General features: G+C 45.1%; 2 protein-coding genes across 5 annotated transcripts in view; one reads left to right on the top strand and one right to left on the bottom strand.

Moving 5' to 3' along the window:
* LOC121012895 (phosphatidylinositol 3,4,5-trisphosphate 3-phosphatase TPTE2-like) overlaps positions 1-4,886 on the top strand; it is a 113,310-nt gene extending 108,424 nt beyond the window's left edge. For both annotated transcript variants that reach the window (XM_040448302.1, XM_040448303.1), the window contains exons 15-17: positions 715-810; positions 2,536-2,606; positions 4,734-4,886. In XM_040448302.1, the coding sequence (XP_040304236.1) occupies positions 715-810; positions 2,536-2,606; positions 4,734-4,848 (282 nt within the window). In that variant the 3' untranslated portion in view covers positions 4,849-4,886. The remainder of the gene's footprint in view (positions 1-714; positions 811-2,535; positions 2,607-4,733) is intronic.
* A 1,884-nt stretch (positions 4,887-6,770) lies between these two features.
* Positions 6,771-22,510, bottom strand: part of SLC25A15 (solute carrier family 25 member 15) — a 68,916-nt gene continuing 53,176 nt past the window's right edge. For all 3 annotated transcript variants that reach the window (XM_040448306.1, XM_040448305.1, XM_040448307.1), the window contains 5 exons: positions 20,379-20,637; positions 15,341-15,478; positions 11,530-11,699; positions 10,476-10,634; positions 6,771-8,990 (listed from right to left, as the gene is read on the bottom strand). In XM_040448306.1, coding sequence (XP_040304240.1) covers positions 8,866-8,990; positions 10,476-10,634; positions 11,530-11,699; positions 15,341-15,478; positions 20,379-20,637 — 851 coding nt within the window. In that variant the 3' untranslated portion in view covers positions 6,771-8,865. The remainder of the gene's footprint in view (positions 8,991-10,475; positions 10,635-11,529; positions 11,700-15,340; positions 15,479-20,378; positions 20,638-22,510) is intronic.

Raw genomic sequence — 22,510 nt, 5'->3', positions numbered from 1 at the left:
TACCTTCTCTGTGAACCTTTCTCATTCTATGCTTCTTAACCTCTCCAAAGTCTTCATCATCTAGCTTGACACATAATTTATGCCATTCTGTTACTTCTTGTGCATGTAGCTCCCTGAAGCATGCCTTGAGTCTGCACCTTCTTTTCTATTTTGCACAGGTACATAGACTTTTCTTATTGTGGGGGCCACTATTACACAAGGGTAATCAATAACAAAGAAATACTTAGTATAGCTTCAAGAAAGTCCTTCATTCCAGAAACTTGGCCAATTCTTGGGTCACTCCATCCAGCAGTCAGCCATGGACAAGGTCCATGATCCCATCAGCTGACCCCTTTTTGATAAAACATGACCAATTATGTATTGCTTTTTGAATGTGAAGGCTAGCTTTAAAACTGAGCATGTTAGCATATCCCGGCATATGAAAATCAAGTGGCACACATTCAACAGTAATGTTTACTTGGTTAAACTCTAATGGAAATGGGAATGCTTTGTTCTTTACCACTGCCCTACAATAACCTCCAAACATGTTGGCCTTTTAAAAACGTAACAGTATTGCAACTTTACAGAAATGATGATTCACGTTTACATGTAGTGACTGGACTATGAGACCAAGCGTACTTGATAAATACAGGAAGCCTTGATCTGTGACCATGAACTTCACTGTTCTCTTACCAGCTGGTTTTAAGGTTGTGAATTCCATGTGTTCATTCACAGATACTTCACGATATTGAAACAGACAACGTAATAATTCATTTATCCAGCTGTCCACCTCTGTATGATGATGTGAAAGTACGGTTTCTCTCTTCCTCAGTGAGTAATCAAGAAACAGTGTTATTCTTGTCTGGTCTTTTGAATTATTCTGCTTTAGGATTTCCTTTCCTACAATTCCCAGCAAGAAATAGGAGATGTTAAGCCCTGGCCAGGGAGAGGGAGAAAAACAAGTCAGATCCGTAACAAAAATTTTAAAAAGAACCTGAACTGGTTTTTGCTCATTTTTTCTAAATTCTATACAGTTTGCATAGATTTTCAAATAAGAAACAAACCAAGGTATGTTTATTGCAGAGCAGTGATCACATTTTTCTTTTATATCTCTAAAACACATTGTTCCCCATAATTTGTAGTTTATGGTGTTGAAAGCATCTTTCAACAAACACCTTCTTTCCTTTAGGTAGCATTGTTTGTAAATTTATGTGTACGTTTAACTCTATGAATCTATACTGTGTAGAAAGCATCCTTGAACTAACATCTTCTTTCATTAATTAGAAGTGTTTGCAATAGAGAACGAACAGAGGGTTGCTGGAGGGGAGTTGAGTGGGGGGATGGGCTAAATGGGTGATGAACATTAAGGAGGGCACTTGTTGGGATGAGCACTGGGTGTTATTTAAGTGATGAGTCACTAAATTCTGCTGAAACCTATCTTACCATATATGTTAACTAACTGGAATTTAAATAAAAACTTGGGGGTAAAAGGGAGATTTTACTTTCCTTTGGATTGACATATAATTCATTTTAAATAGTATTTTTTTAAGTTTATTTTGAGATCAACAAATTCAGCATGAGTGAGGGAGGGGCAGAAAGAGAGAGAGAATCCAAGCAGGCTCTGCACAGACAGAACCCGGGGGCTTGAACCCATGAAACCATGAGATCATGACCTGAGCTGAAACCAAGAGTCAGATGCTTAACCAGCTGAGCCACCCAGGCACCTAGGAAAGTTTTTTTTTTAAAAAGTGTTTTTAACCCGATATTTGCCTTACATAAAATGAGAATGTTTGCCATAGTCATTACTCTGAATATCATGAGTGTATAATTTATATTGAGCAGTCATAAAGTGCACGAGTGTTATTCTATATGTAACAAATTTCTAAAGGTCAGTAGTTTCATTTTCCTATTAAAATTATCAAGCAGAACTGCCAACAAGTAACTATGTCGATCAATTTAAAATGTATATCCTGTGCCCTCCTTCATGCCCTGCTTGCTCTCTGTTGTGGGAGAATCTATTCAGTACTGAAAAAAGTATCTGTGTTGAAGCAAGTGACCCATACTGGATTTGAATAACGAAGCCAGTCTGAACTCTCTCTCAGTCGGTGGTCTCTGAGCAGAAGCACTGCTTCAGGCACCGGCCCAAGCAATGTTGGTCATTTTGTGATTTTCAAGAGCCAGGAGATGAAAACACTTTCAAAATGTTTAGGTATTTTTATCACCAATAATGACAATTATCAATGTAGCTGCTCCTTGTAGAAATGGATGCTCTCTTCGGGCATAAACTGGTATAGGTTTCTGTTTAGAACTAAACTATATTAGAAGACTATTGCTTAAAAGTACAGAAAAAAATACATTTCCTTACATTTTGATAGAAATAGCCATTTCTTAAAGCCTCCTCCTTTGTGTCATGAGTATAAAATTATACACTGTGAGTGCTATGTACTTAATGGCTACAACTGACAAATATAGAAATGAATGGAATTTTAATCCCTTTGGAATTAGCTTTTGGTATCAATTTTACTATGAAAAATAACTTTTTTTTTTTAATTTTAGGTTCTTCCTAAATACTATGACAACTGCCCATTTTTCTTCTGGTTCCATACATCTTTTATACAAAATAACAGGTATGGCTCGGATACAATCCAATAGAAACAGCTTAATCTTCAAGGTCTGTGTAAAGTGCAAAGGCAAACCTTTTGCTGATTGCCATATGCTCAATTTCCAGAAACCAAGAATCCTCAAATTCCCCAATTCTTCACTGCCTTTCTCCTCTTAATCTGGTTATGTAAAATATATGGCTATTCTTGGAAACTACCGTTGCATTATCCTCAAGGTCTGTGCCCTAGGACTGTTTCACAGAAGTTAAAACATGTTCTGGTCATATCTGGAGTATAGTAATAAAGCCCTCCCATGCAAGTTTAGTAGGAGTCTGCTCAGTACCCTGTGGGAGGTCCTCCCAATGTGTTAATTTACCTAGACCGACCACCCACTAAATTCTATGCTCCAAAGGAAGGCATCTTCTAGGGAAGCTTCAGCTAGTTTAAAGGTGATTGACACACTTAGGTCTAGAACAGAAGTTAGAAGACACAGTAAGCATTAATGAAGACCGCTTTAATAGTCTCCCATTTAAAAATGACTTTCTTGGCGTGACTGGGTGGCTCCAAGTCTTTTTTTTTTTTTTTTTAATTTTTTTTTCAACGTTTTTATTTATTTTTGGGACAGAGAGAGACAGAGCATGAACGGGGGAGGGACAGAGAGAGAGAGAGACACAGAATCGGAAACAGGCTCCAGGCTCCGAGCCATCAGCCCAGAGCCTGACGCGGGGCTCGAACTCACAGACCGCGAGATCGTGACCTGGCTGAAGTCGGACGCTTAACCGACTGCGCCACCCAGGCGCCCCTCCAAGTCTTGACTTTGGCTCAGGTCATGATCTCACATTTGTGAGTTCAAACCCCGCATTGGGCTCTGTGCTGTCTGCTTGGGATTCTCTCTCTGCCCCTCCCCTGTTCATGCTCTCTCTCAAAAAGAAAAGAAAAAAAAAAAACTTTCCCAGTTTAGTTATTAGAAAATCATTTTTAAGCTTATTTTTTAAAAAGTATATTGAGTGGGGGAGGGGCACAGAGAGGGGGAGACAGAGTCCCAAGCAGGATCCGCACCGTCAGCTCGGACCCCAAAGTGGGGCTTGACCCAAGACCCAGGAGATCACGACCTGAGCCGAAACCAAGAGTCAGAAGCTTAACCAGCTGAGCCACCCAGGCACCTAGGAAAGTTTTTTTAAAAAAGTAATTATTGACTGAAGATTATTCCAAGAAAACTTCTACTTGTCTGGAAGCTCATTCCTGAGTCTAGACATTCTCTAGAATTCTAGTCCTCTAGTACTTTAAGGAGTATTTGTTCTTCAGCGCTGAAAATTTGAGGTGTATTGTTATCATCATACCGTAATCATCATCCAATACAAAAAGGGAAAAATATTCCAGAACCGGAGTTTTGAGGTAGCTGTGACTGTATGTGGCATGAATCGACAGTTCCCATTACATATAATCCCACCCTTTTCTTCAAATCTGACCACCTCCTCTCACACCTCGAGTCCAGTAAAGGCAACAGTAAGTTGAGTATCTGGTCTACATCCTTCTGATGCACCTATTTAATGGATAGAGTGAACTTTGGATTTGATGGGGGAATTTTTACCAATTTTTCCCTGGGTGTATACAAACAATAAACTTTGACTCCCAACATGAGCCAAGCCCCTCAGTCGAGATCTGGGTGAAACTTCATTGGGTGTTACTCTTCCAAAGTGGTTCTTGCCACGGGGCACTATTTTTTCCTTTAAAACACATTGATCATACTAGAGAGGCAATGAGTTAGAAACCTATAAAAGTGAGGAGAGAAGTGATCTAATTTTCCCTACTGCCTGGTATAGCTGTTTTATTAGCTGCAAGGTGGTTAACCGGTCAAAAATGCCTCTGTCCTCATTTAAAAGACTCGGTGTTTTATTACTTGGTTTTAATACACACCTCGTCTCTCTGGAGGATTTCACATGGCAATTTATTAATGTCAAATGTCCTTAATCCTATAAAAGGCAATGGGAAAAGAATCGGCGATGTGTAATTACTGATGATTAAGATTCGGTTGGCTGCGGAGAGGTGCGGGGAGCTGGCTAGAGGGGGGCGGACGGAGGCTGCGACTAACCGTGGCAGGTGGGTCTCCTTTTTTACCCTTCTGTGCTTGCAACGATGTTTCTGCTTTTCTAGGCTTTATCTTTCAAGAAAGGAATTGGATAATCCCCATAAACCAAAAACATGGAAAATTTACCGTCCAGAGTTTGCAGTCGAGGCATTTTTTGATGAGGTCGTAGCTGGTACCTAATTAAGCGTAGTTTCCTTTCTTGCACAGAATCATGTTCTTCACAAGCCCTGCCACATATTTGTAGCTTCTAAACCTCCTTCCTTGCTGGTATCCTTATATTTACATTCATGTACATATGTTTTTGCCAAACCTATTAAATACATACAAAGTAAAATCTCAAGGGTGCTTCTTACTTTCTGAAGGAGTTAGGTCATGTTTGCGAGAACTAACGTTCTTACGTACTATGTTCCAAATTATCACTTGGAAGAACCTTTAAATAACAAACCTTAAAATATTTAAGAATTAGGATTCCTCCCAATAATCTGAGTTTACTTACCGAAAATACAAGTATTCCCTGCCTTGTTTTACATTTTAATCTCAGATCACAAAGGTCACTTCTGTTTTCTTCCTCTGCTTGATTTATAAACTACTTAACAAACATCAGATTGGCACAAAGACTTGCTTGTTTTCAACCCAGAAAACTGTGCACACGAGCAGACCCACCAGTGCATGGGCTAATTACACACGCAGACTTCGGGGAGGGCACAGGAATCTCGGTAAACACAAGCAGCGGTTACTGAATATTCTATTTATTTTTGCACCTTCACGAGTGAAGTCAAAGGAAATGTTTGCCTAGAGAGATCTAGATTCTTTTAAAGTCCACCTCCTTCTTCACCAACCCTGCTCACAGCCAAGTTCACTTCAGTTTAGGGAACTCTGGGAAGGAAGGTCAGCTTTGCATTGTTAAGTATCGGTTAGTCCTGTGGCCCCAGGGAATTGTTTTCTCTTACTATTTTATTCCAAGTACCTTCCCCGTCATTGCACCTTGACTGTCCTTATTTATGAACATGGCATGAAAGGTTCACTTTTTCCCTCCAGTCAGCCCACAAGGGGTCCCAGCTGCCAGTGCAGCAACCTACCTGAAGGCTCCTTTTGGAGGAAAAGTCTTTCAAGTTCTCAACGTGTTAGGACTACATTACTTCCTGTACTTTGTGATAGGAATGTGTTGCAGCAGAACAGCTGGTACTGTTTCCTTTACATTTTTTTAATGTTTAATTTTGAGAGAGAGAGCAAGACAGTGCAAGGGGGGAGGGGCAGAGAAAGGAGACACAGAATCTGAAGCAGGCTCCAGGCTCTGAGATGTCAGCACAGGGCTCAAACTCACAAATGGCCAGGTTATGACCTGAGCTGAAGTCAGATGCTTAACCAGCTGAGCCACTCAGATGCCCCTGTACTGTATCCTTTAAAACCCATGCAGCAGTGAGCTACAGCGGGCAGATCAGGTGGCAGGCTTAGGTCAGTGGGAAAATACGGAGCTGGCCCTTCTCAATACTGGCAAGAAGGAAGGAAGGAAACCCCCATTAAGTCTCTTGTTTTTTGAAATATCATAGCCGGGGTTTCTCTTCTCTAACCCTCTAAGGTGCATCAAGATTCCTGGCCCTTATGAGGTGCCACACTATCGTGCTTTTGCTCCTATAAAGAGATTTTATGGGAAGTTTCCACCTTAGAACCCAATGTAAATACTTCCTTCGAACAACTCGAAAGACTTACATCATAATACATCAGAACGATACCAGTTTTCTGAAATAGAATTTACTACCCAGAATAGAATTATCCAAAACTGAATAGCAAGTTTCACTATTTTTTAGAAATAGAACAGCATCCTGCCCCATCAGAAACATCACAGGTACCACCTGGCAGAGGGAGATTAATGCTAGCGGGCCAAGTTTCACAACTGCAGTATAATAAAGAACACATTTTTGTCAATTTACTTACAGTGAAATTATTTTACATCAGGAATGATGCTGACCAAAAAAAAAAAAAAAAAAAAAAAGAAAAAACGCTCATTGCAATGAAGCCACCACCTTGAAACCTTACTATACTCTTAAGTAGTACTGACAGTTGGTTCTTAGCATGTAAAATACTTAAAACAACTCATGTACTCAAATTTTAGGTAAATAATTTAATGATAGAACACCAGAATTGCTTTAAACACACAACTTCAACTTACTATTTTTGGAGTACAGATCTGAAATGGTACAAATTGGATTCAAATACTGAACCATGAATTAAGCAAATAGAATGGAAAAAAAAAATTCCCCTGATTTAGGGTTCATTCCTTACTCTTTTCCTTGCCTCAGACTGCTACTATTGCAGATGTTTAATTGAATCTTAAAAGGACAACATATGAGAAGGTCCCCTGCCAACAGGCCTAACTCAGATGGGCTCACAGATTCTCAAGTAGCTCACTTCCTGCTGGGAGCCAGCCCCATTTTCTATTTTGCTTCGGTCCAGGCCTGTTCAGATGAAGCACCACTCAGTAGCTACTGACCGCTTAAGGTATGGAGAGAAAAGGCAGAAAAATGATTTTCTTTCAAAGAAAACGCAGGTGGCTGACCAGCCATTGCTCCAGAGTCCATCAGGCACAACACTGAGCACCCCTCCCCAAATGTCCACAGCAGCCCCCATGGGTCAGCATGTCACTTCCCTGACCCTCCTGCTTTGGGCATATCAGAAGCTTTGCAGAACACAAAGCTTAAGGAAACCAGAGGTTTCACACAAGGCTTTCATTGTGCCAACAATGACAGAAGCACACGGGACAGACACAGGTCAGCCTGCTTAAAAACACTTGTTACCGAGAGAGTCCTTGCTGGTCTTGGAGCAGCACGGAATGATGGGGCTTGCCTAAGTGGTGACAAGAAGGATCCTCTTAGACCAGGTGACCTGAGCTTCTGTGGTTGTTGTGAGTGCATACATATGGCAGAACTTACTCGGCTTGTTTCCTTGCTTTATAAAGTCACCCCCTATATATAATCATCATGAGGATCCACTGACCGCTGGTACCAAATGTAAAAGGCTCCAACTCCGTAAGAAACATGGCAAGCAGTTACGGATCCCAAGATAAACTTCAGAAAGGGCCAGCCCCGACATCACTCACTGTGGAGGACACGCACTATGTTGTGTCCAGTTCCATCGGAGAGAGGACTTTGCCCACGAGCACCATCACTCAGTCACCAGCCAGGGAAAAGGGCTTCTCTTGGCTTTGGCACTCTGCTCCCTGGAAGGGTTTCTGATCGGTGGAGGCAATGAGTGAGTGTTCAAAAGTGGATCAACAGCCCATAGGTGGTCCAAAGGAATACTCTGGAATCCTACCCAGGCCAGGACCCAGAGACAGAAGCTAAGGGCTGCTGTCAGTCATTGGTCTTCACAAAGCAAAGCAGCACAGTCCCCTCCCCTCAGCCCCTTCCTCAACCTAAAGCCCAGCAGAAGGGAAGTTCTTTGGGAGGGGAGAAGGGAGGTCGGCACAGGTAAGGCTACGCCGCTCTAGGCCTAGATCCCACCTAGAATGTGGCCCCATCTAGAAAACGAATGGCACTATTTTAACAGAACATCCTGGGAAATTCCAAGATGCTTACTCTAAACTTGTATCAGTAACACGGAAGCCACTCCAGTATGCAAGTGTGCTCTCCTCTACCAGTTCTAGGTTGATATTTTAGTTTTCAAGCACCACAGGAAAACTTTTTAAAATTTTAGCCGCTTAGTGTAGTGCATGTGCTAAGCAGATTTTAAAAGAGACCCTACATCTACAATGAGTCAAGTATGCGTTTATAGCCATTTCATGAACATGGTTACTTCTGGGTTTTTCTGGTGAGATCTGAGACTAAACATGGAACCAGCCTTTCTTTTTTAACAACATGCAACCATCCAAACTGCATGGACACACACAGGTTTATGCAAAAGCCCTGACAGAACTATATTTAGCCTTTCAGATTGGACATAGGGGCCAGCGGCTCACCCTAAATGCCCCACCGAGGACAAGAGCAGCAACTTTTCTATTCAATTACAGGCAAAAATTATAGGATATAAAATAGAGGCTCTTCCATAAAGTTTAAGATTTAGGGTAGGATAAGGGAAGACCAAAAAATAAAATTCTTATGAAACCAAAGTAATTCTACATTGGTCTTGTACTCCACGAAACCCTGAGATGAACTGTCGTCCTCAAACGCCGGTACTTGGATCTAGGTTCACCAGGACACTTCAGTATGCTTCAAACTGGCTCATCATCAACTTCCTGCTGTACTCGTAGGCCAAAAATAGCGCCCCATTGGCAGGGAATGCTCGAATCATAGTAGGTTTCAGTCCAGAATATAAGGCCGTTATTCCTAGAAGACAAAAAGTGACCCAGGTCTGAGACATCACGTGAAACTACAGAGCACAGGGCTGTGTACCTACAAATCCAGACAACGCGCTACAAACCAGTAGGTGATGGAAGAACTTCCTTCCAGGTTTCCCTGGACTAACAGGAACGAAACGGACTAATGGAAACAAGGACAAGCGTCAGGCCTCCCAGCAAAGCTGGCGGATGCTCAGGTAACACACACTAATCTCATGCCTGGTTCATCCCCAGGAAATGGATCAGGCAGAGCGGAGGCCTCACCTGGCAGCCCAGGGCCCCCGGGGGGCAGGGACCATAAGGCATCGGGCGAAGAGCACGGGCGCTTAAGTCCGAGTCCCGTGTCGACTGCTGGCACTGCCCAAGGTGGCTATGCAGATCCAGGTGGGTAAGGGAGGTGGGAGGACTCTGTGAAACTGTGAAGTGTTCTGCAGCTTTGGGACACGAACCAAACTGTTGCCACACACCGTAACTGTGCTCTCGCTCAAAATCAAGACAGAAGGGCACCTGGGTGGCTCAGTCGGTTAAGCGTCCAACTCAGTTTTGGCTGAGGTCATGATCCCATCATTTGTGGAACTGAGCCCTGCGTCTGGCTCTGAGCTGACCGTTTAGAGCCTGCTTGGGATTCTCTCTCTCTCTCTCTGGCCCTCCCCGACTCATGTTCTCATTCTCTCTCCCTCCTCCCCTGCCCCCACCCCCAAAAATAAACATTAAAAAAAAAAAAAATCAAGGGCCGCCTGGGTGGCTCAGTCTGTTAACTGTCTGACTTCAGCTCAGGTCATGAACTCACGGTTCGTGAGTTCGAGCCCCGCGTCGGGCTCTGTGCTGACAGCTCAGAGCCTGGAGCCCGCTTCAGATTCTGTGTCTCCCGCTCTCTCTGCCCCTCCCCTGCATGTTCTCTGTCAAAAATAAACATTAAAAAAATTTTTTTTTAATCAAGACAGGGAAGTTCACATCCCAAGTTGTATAGGGGATGCCAGAAGGACAGGTCTTGACTCACTAGTGGCATGAAACCGGCTTTATACGAACATCACCTGGAGAGTCTTTATATTCCTGTATAACTCTCAAAATGAATAGCAAATTGCCTTCCGGAGGACTTAGCATTAAGCATGTGTTGCGCCTTCCTTTAAATCCCTCAGTGTCTCTGTTAGAGGTCGTTTCTGATCCCATCTGTATTATGTAAAACAAATGGTGCGGCTTCGAAACATTCATCCCCTTGGACACAGACCATATTTTAAAAATTCCCTCCAGGTGACTTAGAACAAAGACTCCTGGCCCAGAAGTGAAGAATAACAACTTCAAACGTGGCTGAGAATGAAAGGAGTCTAAAGAAAGGGTGTGAAAACAGCACCAGGGCTGGAGACAGGCGGCAGGGGGAGAGCGCAACCACACTCCCTGATCGACCTCGGGAAGGTTGGCGGAGAAACGACCACACTGGACACACCTACTCTGTTTCTGCAACGAGCGGACTCACCTTCATTTTTCACGATGCTTATCAAGGTTCCGACAAATCCTGCCTGTTTTCCAGACATGGAAAGGACTTGGATTCTGGATTTGACGCAATCCACTGGGTACACGGCCAGCCAGAGGCAGATTCCACCAACTCCACCGCTTAACATCAAAGGGACAGGGCCTAGGCGAGGAAATCAGCAAACAGCGTTTTGCCTCAAGAACAGCATCTCCAGAGGTCAGGGTAGCAGCGGCTGCAGGCAGGTGCAAATCAAATTGCTAACGCGCAGAGCACAGTCCTCAGAAGGAGCGGCCAAAGCTCTGCGGGCACAAGGTCCCTTGTGGCACTCGGGGTCGGCCCCTCATCGTGCCAGGTCCGTGCCGATCCCTGTGGCCTGTCTTCCAGGGGGCCGGCCCACACAGAAGCAGCACGCCCCGCCGGGAGGAATGAGAACGGTGGCCACTGAGACACAGGCCACGATCTCTTCACCTCTCTCACCCTCAAGTGTTTCGATATTTTAATGCCTCACGGCCCTGATTCTTCCTTTACCATGAAAACCCAAATTGTCTTATTAAGCACAACGGTTAAGCCTGGGAGCCTGCCGAACCCCAGAGTGAAGTCCAAACCACTGAAGGGAGGTGTTTGAGAAAAAAAAGGAATCATTCATGGGAGCCAAACGTGGCCGTGGTTTGTCATGACTCATGACAGGAGCCAAGCAGCTCAATAGGATTATCTAGAAAGAACTACACTTTTCAGCGCTCTGGAAACACTCTTGAGATTTATTACCAAGTTTTAAGCTTACTGCAAAATCCTTTATGGGCCATTCACCCATTTATTGGAGATTTCCCACAGGGAAGGTAATTTTGATATTCTCCCCTAACACATGTTATTCCAGTAAAGAAGTTTGGGATGCACGGCTTCATCCCCGTCCCGGGGACATTACCACACCGACAGGAAGGTGCCAGGTTCCCTGCCGGCCTCCAGAAACGCCAGACAGACTCCCACAGCACACCTGGCCACCACGCCACTCTGGGGCACAGCCCATCCCAGCCGACTGGGTCAGCGTGGGCACACCTACCTAGTTCATCCTTCGATCTTCCTGATGCAAAAAACGACCTGCTCAGTTCGTAGCCGCCGAAGAAGAAGAAATAGCCTGGCACCTCTCGGAGTAAAGTGCTGGAGAGGCCGTGGTAGAAGCCCAAGGGGCCGTCCTTCCTGAGGACGCTCTTCACCACGGACCAGACTGTGCTGTGAGGAGACAGTGAGCCGCGCTTAGGGCAGGCAGCGGCTGATTCTAGAAACCAAGGGACCCGGATTCTGAGAACAGAAGGCTTCTGCTGAGAGGAAATCTCAGAGAAGCGCAGTTACTTTAGGACCAGTGTTCTCATAAACTATCCGACGACAGAGACATTTCACTAAAGTGCATTTGTACAAAGCTGGGTGTGCCCGCCGCACCCCCCGCCAAGATTTCAACAGACTGGCAGAACCCGGTCTCACGCGGAAGCATGGTGTTCACACATCCCAAGTGGGCTGGGGATGGAGCCTGCTCAGCAAAGGAGGGCCTGGGAGTACTCATGGAAAAGGAGTTCCCTGGAGTTTCGGAAAATCAGGGCCTCTGGCCGTGGACAAAACAAGCGACAGACCCGGACCAGAACGGACGTGGCAAAGGGAGCTCACAGAGCTCCTTTTGGCTAACTGCTGGGCTCACATCACATGCAATGACTTCTGTAGCACACACGAAGCAGAAGGGAAAGACGCAGACAGCACCGGGCATCACTCCCACCCCTCCCACCCCAGGACCCCTCTCTGGAGGGGATCTTCAGGAATCTATCTGCCCCACAGCTCCCCCCACCCCCGCCCCGTGTAAGGGACCCTCCGAAGATGTGCAAATAAAATCCAACCCCGTTTGGCAAGCAGAGAAAGAGAGGTTTGTGAAAGCCAGATAAGTTTTTTTTTTTTATTTTTATATGGCTTGCATCCTCTGGCCCTCAATAAACAAATTCCTTAGTTCCTCATTTGAAAATAAAAAGTGCATTCATATACATTCTAGAGGTCGTTATCAAGGATGTAAGAGAGCCAATACCCATCTTTTTCCAACAGCAAATGAGGGAAATTACAATAAGGAGCTGTACAAACTCAGCAAAAATAAAACGGTGTTGTATTTGCCCAGGCCCCTACCTCCCACCAGTCCTACCCTCCCCAACCTTTGTTTTGAACTGATGTGTACTGAGGCAGTTGGTTCAGGTGCTTCAGGTTTGTTTTCCTCTGTGCTAGTACAGGGAAATGAACAACGGAGTAAATGTTACTTGAAGGCAAGACAAAGGAAATTCTTAGAAATACCTGGAGGGTGGGGCACCTGGGTGGCTCAGTCTGACTTTGCCTCAGGTCATGATCTCACGGTTGGTGAGTCTGAGCCCCACATCAAGCTCTCTGCTGTCCTCAGAGAGCCCGCTTTGGATCCTCTGTCTCCTCCCTCTGCCCCTCCCTGCTTGTGCCCTCTCTCTCAAAAAAATTCCTGTAGGGCAAGAAGCACCAAGAATTTAGTTTTTCAAGAAGTAGGTATGTAATAATTTTTATTTCAAGCTGCTCAGAGCCTTGTAGCAGCCGGGATGCAGGACACTTTCTGCTAGACCCCTCTTCCTGACGGTGGGCACCATGGCAGGCTTTACCCATCAGAAAAACAGTACCAGAAACACCTGCTCAGTGCAGTGTAGAGAACCCCTCGCTTCTCACTTAGCTCAGCAGGTGACCCTGGCTTGGACCAGTGGAGGATCAAACCGAAGGTAATAAAAGGCCCTTTAGAAGGCTTCCTCAGGCATCACCTATTGGCCAGGTCCTTCCTGCAACTCAGCTCCCATTCTACAATGGGAATGTAACAAAGTAATTCAACTCAGTGCCTTCCGATCCAAGTTTTAACCCTAAGCTACTATACCCCTGCGTGGGCACTGCCACACCTAAAATACTGTCAACCAATATTTACTTTTGTGCAAGGTATCCATTTTCCTAAGTCTTTGGCCCCAAAATTTACTTTCTTAAAAGTACCTTTACTAAGGGGCATGAGAGCAACTTTCTGGGTGTTGTTAATGTTCTACCTCTTGATCTGGGCCCTGGTTTCAACTATGTTTGTTTTAGGACTATAGAACCCCACACTTATGATTTCTGCATATGTATTATAGTTCAATAAAAAGTTTTAAAGACTTACATTTTTGGACCCCTAAGCTAGGACTAGATTCAAACTGGCTGTAATGAATCTCAAGGGTACAGGATATAGAGCTCTGTTATACAAACACCATCCTCACTAGGAGACTAACTCTGTAAATGGCTGATTTATCTGTTTTTTTCCCAGCAGATTTACAGACTTTGAGTAAACCACACTGACGAGAACTTTGGTCAGCCAGATGTTAAGATAAATAAACAAGTGTTGAGATTAACAAAGACAATAAATTGCTTGAGAATCCAAATAAATCATACTGTATATGACACACTCTCATGAGGTAACTAGAATCTATTTTAAAGACTGAAGGGGAAAAGGATAAAAAAAAGATTCAAAGGGTACATGTACCCCAATGTTTATAACAGCATAATGAACAATAGCCAAACTATGGAGAGAGCCCAAGTGTCCACTGACTGATGGATAAAGATGTAGCGTGTGTGTAAATATATACACATTGCCATTTGCAATGACGTGGATGGAGCTAGAAGGTATTATGCTAAGCAAAATAAGCCAGAGAAAGACAAATACTATATTATTTCACTCATATGTGGAATTTAAGAAACAACACAGATGAACATGTGGGAAGGGCAGGGGAAGAGAAGGGAGGGAAACAAACAAGAGACAATGACAGAGAACAACCTACGGGTTGACAGAGGGAGATGGGTGAGGGGATGGGCTAAATGGGTGATGGGCATTAAGGAGGGCACTTGGGATGAGCACTGGGCATCATAGGTCAGTGATGAATCACCTAATTTCACTCCTGAAACCAATACTGCACTGTATGTTAACTAAAATTTAAATTTTAAAAATTTTTGGAAGAATTTGCTTACAGAAAAAAGATAAAGAAGACTTAAACATGATTAACTAATGTGGCCTAATAGATGTATAGAATACTATGTTCAATAAATGAATATATGGTCTCATTAAAAGACTGAGGGGGAAGGGCACCTGGGTAGCTCAGTTGATTGAGTGTCAGACTCTTGATTTTGGCTCAGGTCATGGGATTGAGCCCCGTGTCGGGCTCAGTGCTGAGTGTGGATCCTGCTTGGGATTCTCTCTCTCTCTCTCTCTCTCTCTCTCAAATAAATAAATGAATAAATGAGGCAATATTTATTAGAAAAAAAAAGACTGAGGAGGAGAGTGGGTTGATGGTCACAGAGTAGCTCACAAGGGCTCTGAGGAGTTTTTTTAGAACATGGGCCCTCTGTGGGTACATGTGAAGGATCAGGGAGGGAAGTAAGGAAGTTACCCTGGCATGTGGGGTGATCACCCATGTGAGACCTGGGAATGGCCGTCAAATATTCATCTCAGAGCCCAAACTGATACTTATGAAGGCTCAGCTCTCAGACACGTTCCAAAGCTGTCTGCTATGTGCCTCCTACACAGCCGGGGATCATGCCTCACGCACTCAACACACCAAGAGCAGTATTAGCTCCTGGCTTACTTCTCAGCTATTAAATATCTGCCGACTGCTCTGATGTGGGGGTGGCAGTGGGTGCAGCCATCACAGGCAGTCCGTCCAGAAAGTTATCCTCTGGCAGGGGAAAGAGTTCTGAAAACAGTATTTTGGAGTAGATAAATCCATTTCTCTCACTTAGTTTGAGTACAATATAAAATATACAAATACTGCAGCAAGGCAACAGAGACCCAACACTTGTGCCCAAGCAGTGCTTACTTATGGCTTCTGGCTATCTTTCCCGACGACTCCATTTCATGCATGGTCTGTAGTCGGCACTTCACGAGTTCAGTGGGGCAAAGCACGAGAGCAGCAAAGGCAGAGGCAAAGGAACCAGCGGCCGCGTTCTGCAGATCACTGGAAGGAGACAAGCAGTTATTCATTCATTCAGCATTCACCATGCAGAGCACTCGGGCAGTGAGGGACAGCCACCATCAAAGAGAGGAACACTTGGGAACCTGCACGTGGTATTTCATCTAAGGGTCTCACAACCCTGGGAGGCTGACAGCAACACCCCAACTGTCATGTGGCAACACAACACACAGAATACGTAGAACGCATGCTACTACCAAGTAGCAATACTAGGAATTCAAACGCAGGTCTGCCTGACTGCAAAACCCATGCTCCTTTCATCAGTCATAGTGCTATGCACCGAATGTATCCCCCACCCCCAAATCTCTCTGCTGAAGCCTTAATCCCAAATATGCTGGTATTTCAGGAGGGACTTTGGAAGGTAATCAGACGGAGAGGAAATTGCAAGGGTAGAACCCCCAGGATGGAATTAGTGTCCTTATAAGAGACCACCTAGCTCTCTCTCCACCCACTGAGGACACAGCAAGAAGGTGTCCCTCTACAAACCAGGAAGTGGACCCTTACCAGACACCAAATCAACCAGCACTATGACCTTGGGCTTTCCAGTCTCCATAACTGTGAGAAACAAAGGTTTGTTTAAACCACCCAGTTTGCAGCCACTCTGGAAAACAGTGTGGAGGTTCCTCAAAAAATTAAAATTAGATCTACCCTATGACCCAGCAATAGCACTGCTAGGAATTTACAGAAGGGATACAGGAGTGCTGACGCACAGGGGCACTTGTACCCCAATGTTTATAGCAGCACTTTCAACAATAGCCAAATTATGGAAAGAGCCTAAATGTCCATCAACTGATGAATGGATAAAGAAGATGTGGTTTATATACATAATGGAATACTACTTGACAACGAGAAAGAATGAAATCTGGCCATTTGCAGCAACATGGATGGAACTGGAGAGTGTAATGCTAAGTGAAAGAAGTCAGGCAGAAAAAGATAACTATGTTTTCACTCATATGTGGATCCTGAGAAACTTAACAGAAGACCAGGGGGGAGGATATGGGGGGGCGGGGAAAGTTACAGAGAGGGAAGGAGGCAAACCATAAGAGACTCTTAAATACTGAGAACAAACTGAGGGTTGATGGGGGGTAGGGGAGAGGGAAAAGTGGATGATGGGCATTGAGGAGGGCACCTATTGGGATGAGCACTGGGTGTTGTATGGAAACCAATTTGACGATAAATTATATATATGTATAAAAAAAATAAACCACCCAGTTGATGGTATTTTGTTACAGCATCCAGAAGTAAGACACAATGACATATAAAACAAAATCAAAAGGGGAGGAAGAAAAGGGGGGTGGGGGGGAGGAGAGAGGAAAAAAATCACCCATACTCCCACCACCACCCCAAAGGTACCCGTTATTAATACTTCAGAGTATCTGCCACTAAGCTTTATAAAACTAGGTTCCAAGGCTATCCCCACATGCCCAAAAATCCAACCTGGAGCAACCAGATATGTAACGTAACTGCCCAGATGAAAGCCCAGGATGAATTTTTAACCATAAAGCTGCTCATCGCAAAGTGTCTTCCCAGTTCCGCTGACCTCCTGACCTCAGCAACAGAGGGCACCAGGAGGCTGCAATAGTACTGAAGGAGGGGGTGAAGCCAGTGCCAGTCAGCAAGCTCGACAGTTGGAGGCAAAAAAGGCTAAGTCGGAAATCTAAATGGAGGAACGCACAGAAACCAGAAGTATTCACCTCACCTCAAAAGGGTTTGGTACCACTGGCCACAGTCACCAGCAGGGCTGTGAAACTGAGGTCCGATGAGTCCAAAAATATGGGGAGAAGCCTGAGAAATCGGTCATCAGGAATTACTCTGTGAGTGTTCATGGGGGCCAGAAAATAAGACCCTTTCCAACCCGGGCAGTGTTCTGCCACAGGAGCTCAGCTGGCACATGGGGTTGGGCAAGGAAGCAGCAAGAGGCTCACAGCAGGACAGTGGGCTCCCTGACACTCCCCCGTTAAATGCCAGCATACCACTGTCACTGGACAACTGGGATGACACCCCCCCGGGAGGTAAGCCCCCCAGGTGACTGCCCTGGGTAGAGATCCCAACAATTTTCCTCCAAACCATGAGCAAGAGCCTAATAGACCTAACATGTTCACTCATCCTCAAGTTATGTCCAACAGTTACATAAAGTGACATCAGACGTTAGTATAAAATCAAGGGCTTCCTCCAATCTCAGCCCCCTCTCCTATCCCCAGGTGACCTGGCCTTGGTGCTGCGGGCAGACAGGAGGAGGGTGCCCCGGGTCCAGCCGGTCAGCTGCACACCCAGGTCTCAGAATAGCTGGCCTGGAGGGAGGCTTCTTCCAGGAGCAAGACGCTGCTTTGAGTAGAGACTTGCTCTTCATTTCAGAGAAGTAAATATCAGCCCATCACCTGGTGAGAGCCAGACACACGACTATCCTTGCTCTCAGCTTCTAGTGTGTGGAAAGTGCCCAACACCACTCACACTGTTCCTTCCCTGCCTTTTACTCCTGCTTAGCTGGTTGTCAACGCCAAAGCTTCAGGGGGTTTCTGTGGTCTTTCAGCCAGCCTGCAGATCCATACCTGGTCTCCCTCAGGGACTCTCTGTCAACTTGCGACAGGCAGCAGTCAATTAGGGTCATTAACCAGAGTTGCCAAGTTTGCCGGAACAGAGGCAGCATCAATAAATGGGGACATCTATCAATCTAAGACACAATAATGGCTCAGCCACCTGAAGGAATACCGAGCATGCTGTTCCAGCACAACAAGGCAGATCAGGTGTGCAGTAGACTTTGGCTCTCCGATAAATAGTCTCATCTTCCAGGGCACTAAATAAGGTAGGCCAGCCCAAGACTGCACCTGCCATAAAGGCGTTCAGAACTGGAACTGAAGCTTCAGTAGGCCTAGGATGGGGTTTTGTAAGAATCCGCTGTTTGTCACCCCTTCAACAAACAAGTACCTGGACACGCCTGCTGTGTTTAGACCCCATGCAGCCAAAGGTCAAAGGAGAACATGACTCAGGGTGGAATTTAAACCATGGACGGACAAATATTTACGAATTTGCTGAAATTCACAGTAGTTTCTTCCAAGCAGTGCTTTCCTTTCACTGCTTCTGCTGATTTATCTTTTCTCTAGACCTGACCCACGGTCCAGAGCCCCGACTCTGGTCTTAGGGAAAGAACACCAGATGGGGGCCCAGAAGGCATGGGTTTGAGTCCTGCTCTCTGTTATGAGCTCAGATAATATGATCCTAAGCCTGTCAGGATCTGCATGAAATTCCCCCCATCTGTAACACAATTAACACCATCCACCGGCTTTGCTGCTCTCGCAGGACATCAGTGAGGGCTAAAAACAAAAACAAAAAACACAAGAAAAACAAAAACGAACCAAAAAACCACGATAGCCATGGGAGTCATAGCTCTGTCAACTCTAAGGTAGCATCTAAGGTAGCGTTTTCCCAACAGGCAATAACTACACACTGTTCTGAATGATGAAAAAGCAGCCCTTTCCCACGCGAAGACCAAAAAAGAGGAGGGTGCTGGGTTAGGCCAAGTGAAATGGGCCGGCTTCTTTGTTGCAGGACTTCCTCCGGGACCTCGTGTGGCTGCTGTCTTCTCTGCAAGGCGTTCCCCTCTGGGGATGCTGCAGGGGACCTAAACCCCAGGTCTCCTCATGTACAAAGTCTCCCCCGTTGAGCAGGGAGGGCGACACTCACTACAGTGTTCTTCCCATCAGTCGATCATGAGATCCCACCTTCTCCTCGTTTGTTTCTCGCGTATTTCTTTACTTCATCTCTTTTTCCTGACCCCTCTGTGCTAGAAGGTCCTAGAATCAGTGCGCAGCCCCCTACAGAAGCTATCTCCCTGGGTGATTTCATCCAGTCCCCTTAAAAAACAAGTTCCATCCATCAAGACAAAATTCCCGCCTGCAAAAGGGCACGTCTTAAAGACCACTAGGCACCTCCAGGGAACTTCTGGACAAAAGGGACCTACTTTTAGTCAAGTGGGACCCGAGTTGCAATAGGGTTTCCAATTCCTACCAATACAACCCGTAAGAACCATGCAGCTGATACAATTTAAGTGATTTTTAAAAATTCAACGTTCAGAAAAGGGATGGCTACACATCCCAGTGTTTCCCGAGTTCTTCCTAGTTGCTGTGTACGTAAATATCCAAGGGATGGCCAAGCACATGGCAGAGTCTGACGTTTGGGGCAGACATGGCCAAACAGGTTCATCTCCATCTTCTGAGATGCTGCCGACTCTTCCTAAAATTCCAAGTGTCTCTCAGACTGGCTCAGGCAGCTTCTTCCAATCTTCCGCATTTTGCTGATGAAGTGGAATCCCAGACGTGGCTCCCAGGCTGCATCTGTGGCTCTGGTCCAGCACCTGTGCCCACAAGAGAAGTAGTACCACCTGCAGCGTCTGAAAAGCATCTTCGTGAAGGACACCAATACATAAGGGTGTCTCCTTCTCCATGGTACATTACAGGCAATCCTCGTCCTGCAGAATTCGTGGTTTGCAAGTTTTATAGGATGACAACGTATTCCTCCATAACCAGAGAGAAAGTGGGTTATTTTAAAAAAGGAAACATCCTTCCCATAAGGTATCACAAAAATCTTGACTATACAACAACGTTGTCTTTAAGATTTTTTTTTAATGTTTATTTTATTTTTGAGACAGTGAGAAAGAGAGAGACAGAGCATTAGCAGGGGAGGGGCAGAGAGAGAGGGAGACACAGAATCTGAAGCAGGCTCCAGGCTCTGAGCTGTCAGAACAGAGCCCGACGTGGGGCTTGAGCCCACGAACCGTGAGATCATGCCCTGAGCCGAAGTTGGACGCTCAACCGACTGAGCCACCGGGCGCCCCCAACAATGTTGTCTTTTGAAACAAACTGAGCAGGTATTAGTGCCCACGACTCACCTTAGCTTGGCCTGCTTTTCCAATCCAACCACTTTCCGCACCACCTGTTGGCAGAAGCCGTAGCACATGAAGAGGACAGAGTTCTCGGCGATGTTGGCAATCAGCGCTGGGCTGGTCCCCTTGTAGAAGCCGCGGAAGCCCACTTGGGAGTAGGTTTTCAGGCAGCAGTCGGTGAGGCCCCTGTACAGGTCGGGGAACGTCTGCATCTTCACTTTCACGGTGTCAAAGGGCTGCCCGGTCAGTACACATGCCGTGCCCCCTACAACCAGGACAGAAATCTCCAGCACGAGTCTACGTGTGTTAGAGTGCAGCCTCAAATACCCACAGAAACGAGAGGGGAGCAGCCTACCCCAGGGCTTACTTACACTTGTGTTCATTCGACTTCTTCCTCCCCCAAACCTTCGAGCCCAGTCCAATAAACAACACAGGGTCCCCAATGTGCCCGGCACCCAGCTACAGCCCTCAAAGAGCTCACCCTCGGTAGGAGACTGATGTGTGTTCAACAGTCAAAACCAGAGGATGCAAAAGAGTGGAGTGTGTTCTCGGGTGTCAGCTTGGGGTCAGAGGGACCTGGGCTTGAGGCCTGGCTCTGCTGTGACATCCCAGACAAGCAATACCAATTCTGAGCCCTGGTTCCTCAATCAGTTAGCACGGGGATTAAATAAAAATGGATGAAAAGACTTAACGTAATGGCTGCTGCGCAAGTGGTTAATAAATAGCACTTAGTCTCTGTGTACATGCAACCATACAAAAGGAAGGGAAGGAAAGTCTGGCAGGAGCTAATCACTCCCCTTTGCCTAATGCCCAGCCGTACTGATGATTATCAGAAAAACAGAGGAAGAAGCAATAGGTAAAGGCGACAAAGAGTCTGGCCAATCGCTAAAGAGCTAAACTTTGACTCTGCTGAGTACAAATCACATATTTTTGCACTTTTATACTGTAAGACATTAGAAAACAGCAAGATCAAAACTGCGTCAGATGACTTCAATAAAAATTCTGAACATAAGGGAAATAACGAACTATAACCACCCTGTGATATCCCAGACCCCGGACTGGGTCAGCATTTGTGAAATGCCGCAAGACTTCCATCTTCCTGGGGCCTAAGAGGCCACTGTAGCTCAGACATTCCCTGCTTGTGTCAGGAAACATAACCATCGGATGAAGTTTTTAAAGCTTCATCAAAACTGAAGTCTTACATTAAATATTTAAGGAATGCAACTTCATAATTTGACATTACACATAGTTACCCCAACTAAACTGTGCAAAGCAAACATAAGAGAGGTCCTGTCTCAAATAACCCCAAGTAATTACTGGCAGATAAAAAGACATTTTCAAGGAGTTCTGAAAACTGAACTCTTCTCTTAAGCAATCACAAGTGTGATCTCTGGGATCCTCTCCCCACTGTTCATTTGTTCTAGGAGAGTAATGATACATTCCCACTGAATTAGTAGTTCTGAAATAGTAGAATATAATTCAATAAGAGGTTACTACCATTAGGGTTATTCTTTGCCAGGTATTGAGAAGAATAAAATAAGACCCTAAATCAAAAAATAATTCAATCATTTGAAAAGAGGAGGTGAATGTCAGCATGTTTAAAGAGGATACATAATCTAGGTAATCTAGGTAACCTAGATGCAGATACACTGAATAAAGCATTCAATTCAGAGCATCACAATTTTAACTGGAAGTTTCCATATTTTAACCCAGTCATCCCAAACAGTTCCACATCACAGGTTGCTAATAGACACATTTGTTGCATATCTGTAACAGTTACATTTCCAACAGAGAGAAGGTAGGAAGCTAGCACGTTTTCAAATGCTTACAACAATTGTCTCCTCTCATCTATGGAGGTAAGTTGACTCTCCTGTAATTTACCACAAATGACACTGTCGAGGCACTGCTGAGCCCCACTCACGTGGATGAGGACTACTCTGAATACCAGCACCAGTCACTGAGACCTAGTAGGTGCTTAGATACCCATCAAGTATCCACGAAGCTATAAATAATTTACAGGAATATTTCTCCACTTACTTAGAGCAGACACCTCTGATCATCTCATTCTCCCTGAGAGACAAGTGGAAACAGCATCTACATTTTTTTGTAGGTATCCCAACAGGCCCTGCATTTTATTC

This window comes from Herpailurus yagouaroundi, unplaced genomic scaffold, assembly GCF_014898765.1.
Source record: "Herpailurus yagouaroundi ecotype Mexico unplaced genomic scaffold, PumYag 197, whole genome shotgun sequence".
In the NCBI taxonomy this organism is placed as follows: Eukaryota; Metazoa; Chordata; class Mammalia; order Carnivora; family Felidae; genus Herpailurus; species Herpailurus yagouaroundi.
Note: the sequence above shows the minus strand (reverse complement) of the source record. Positions and strands in the feature narration are given on the sequence as shown.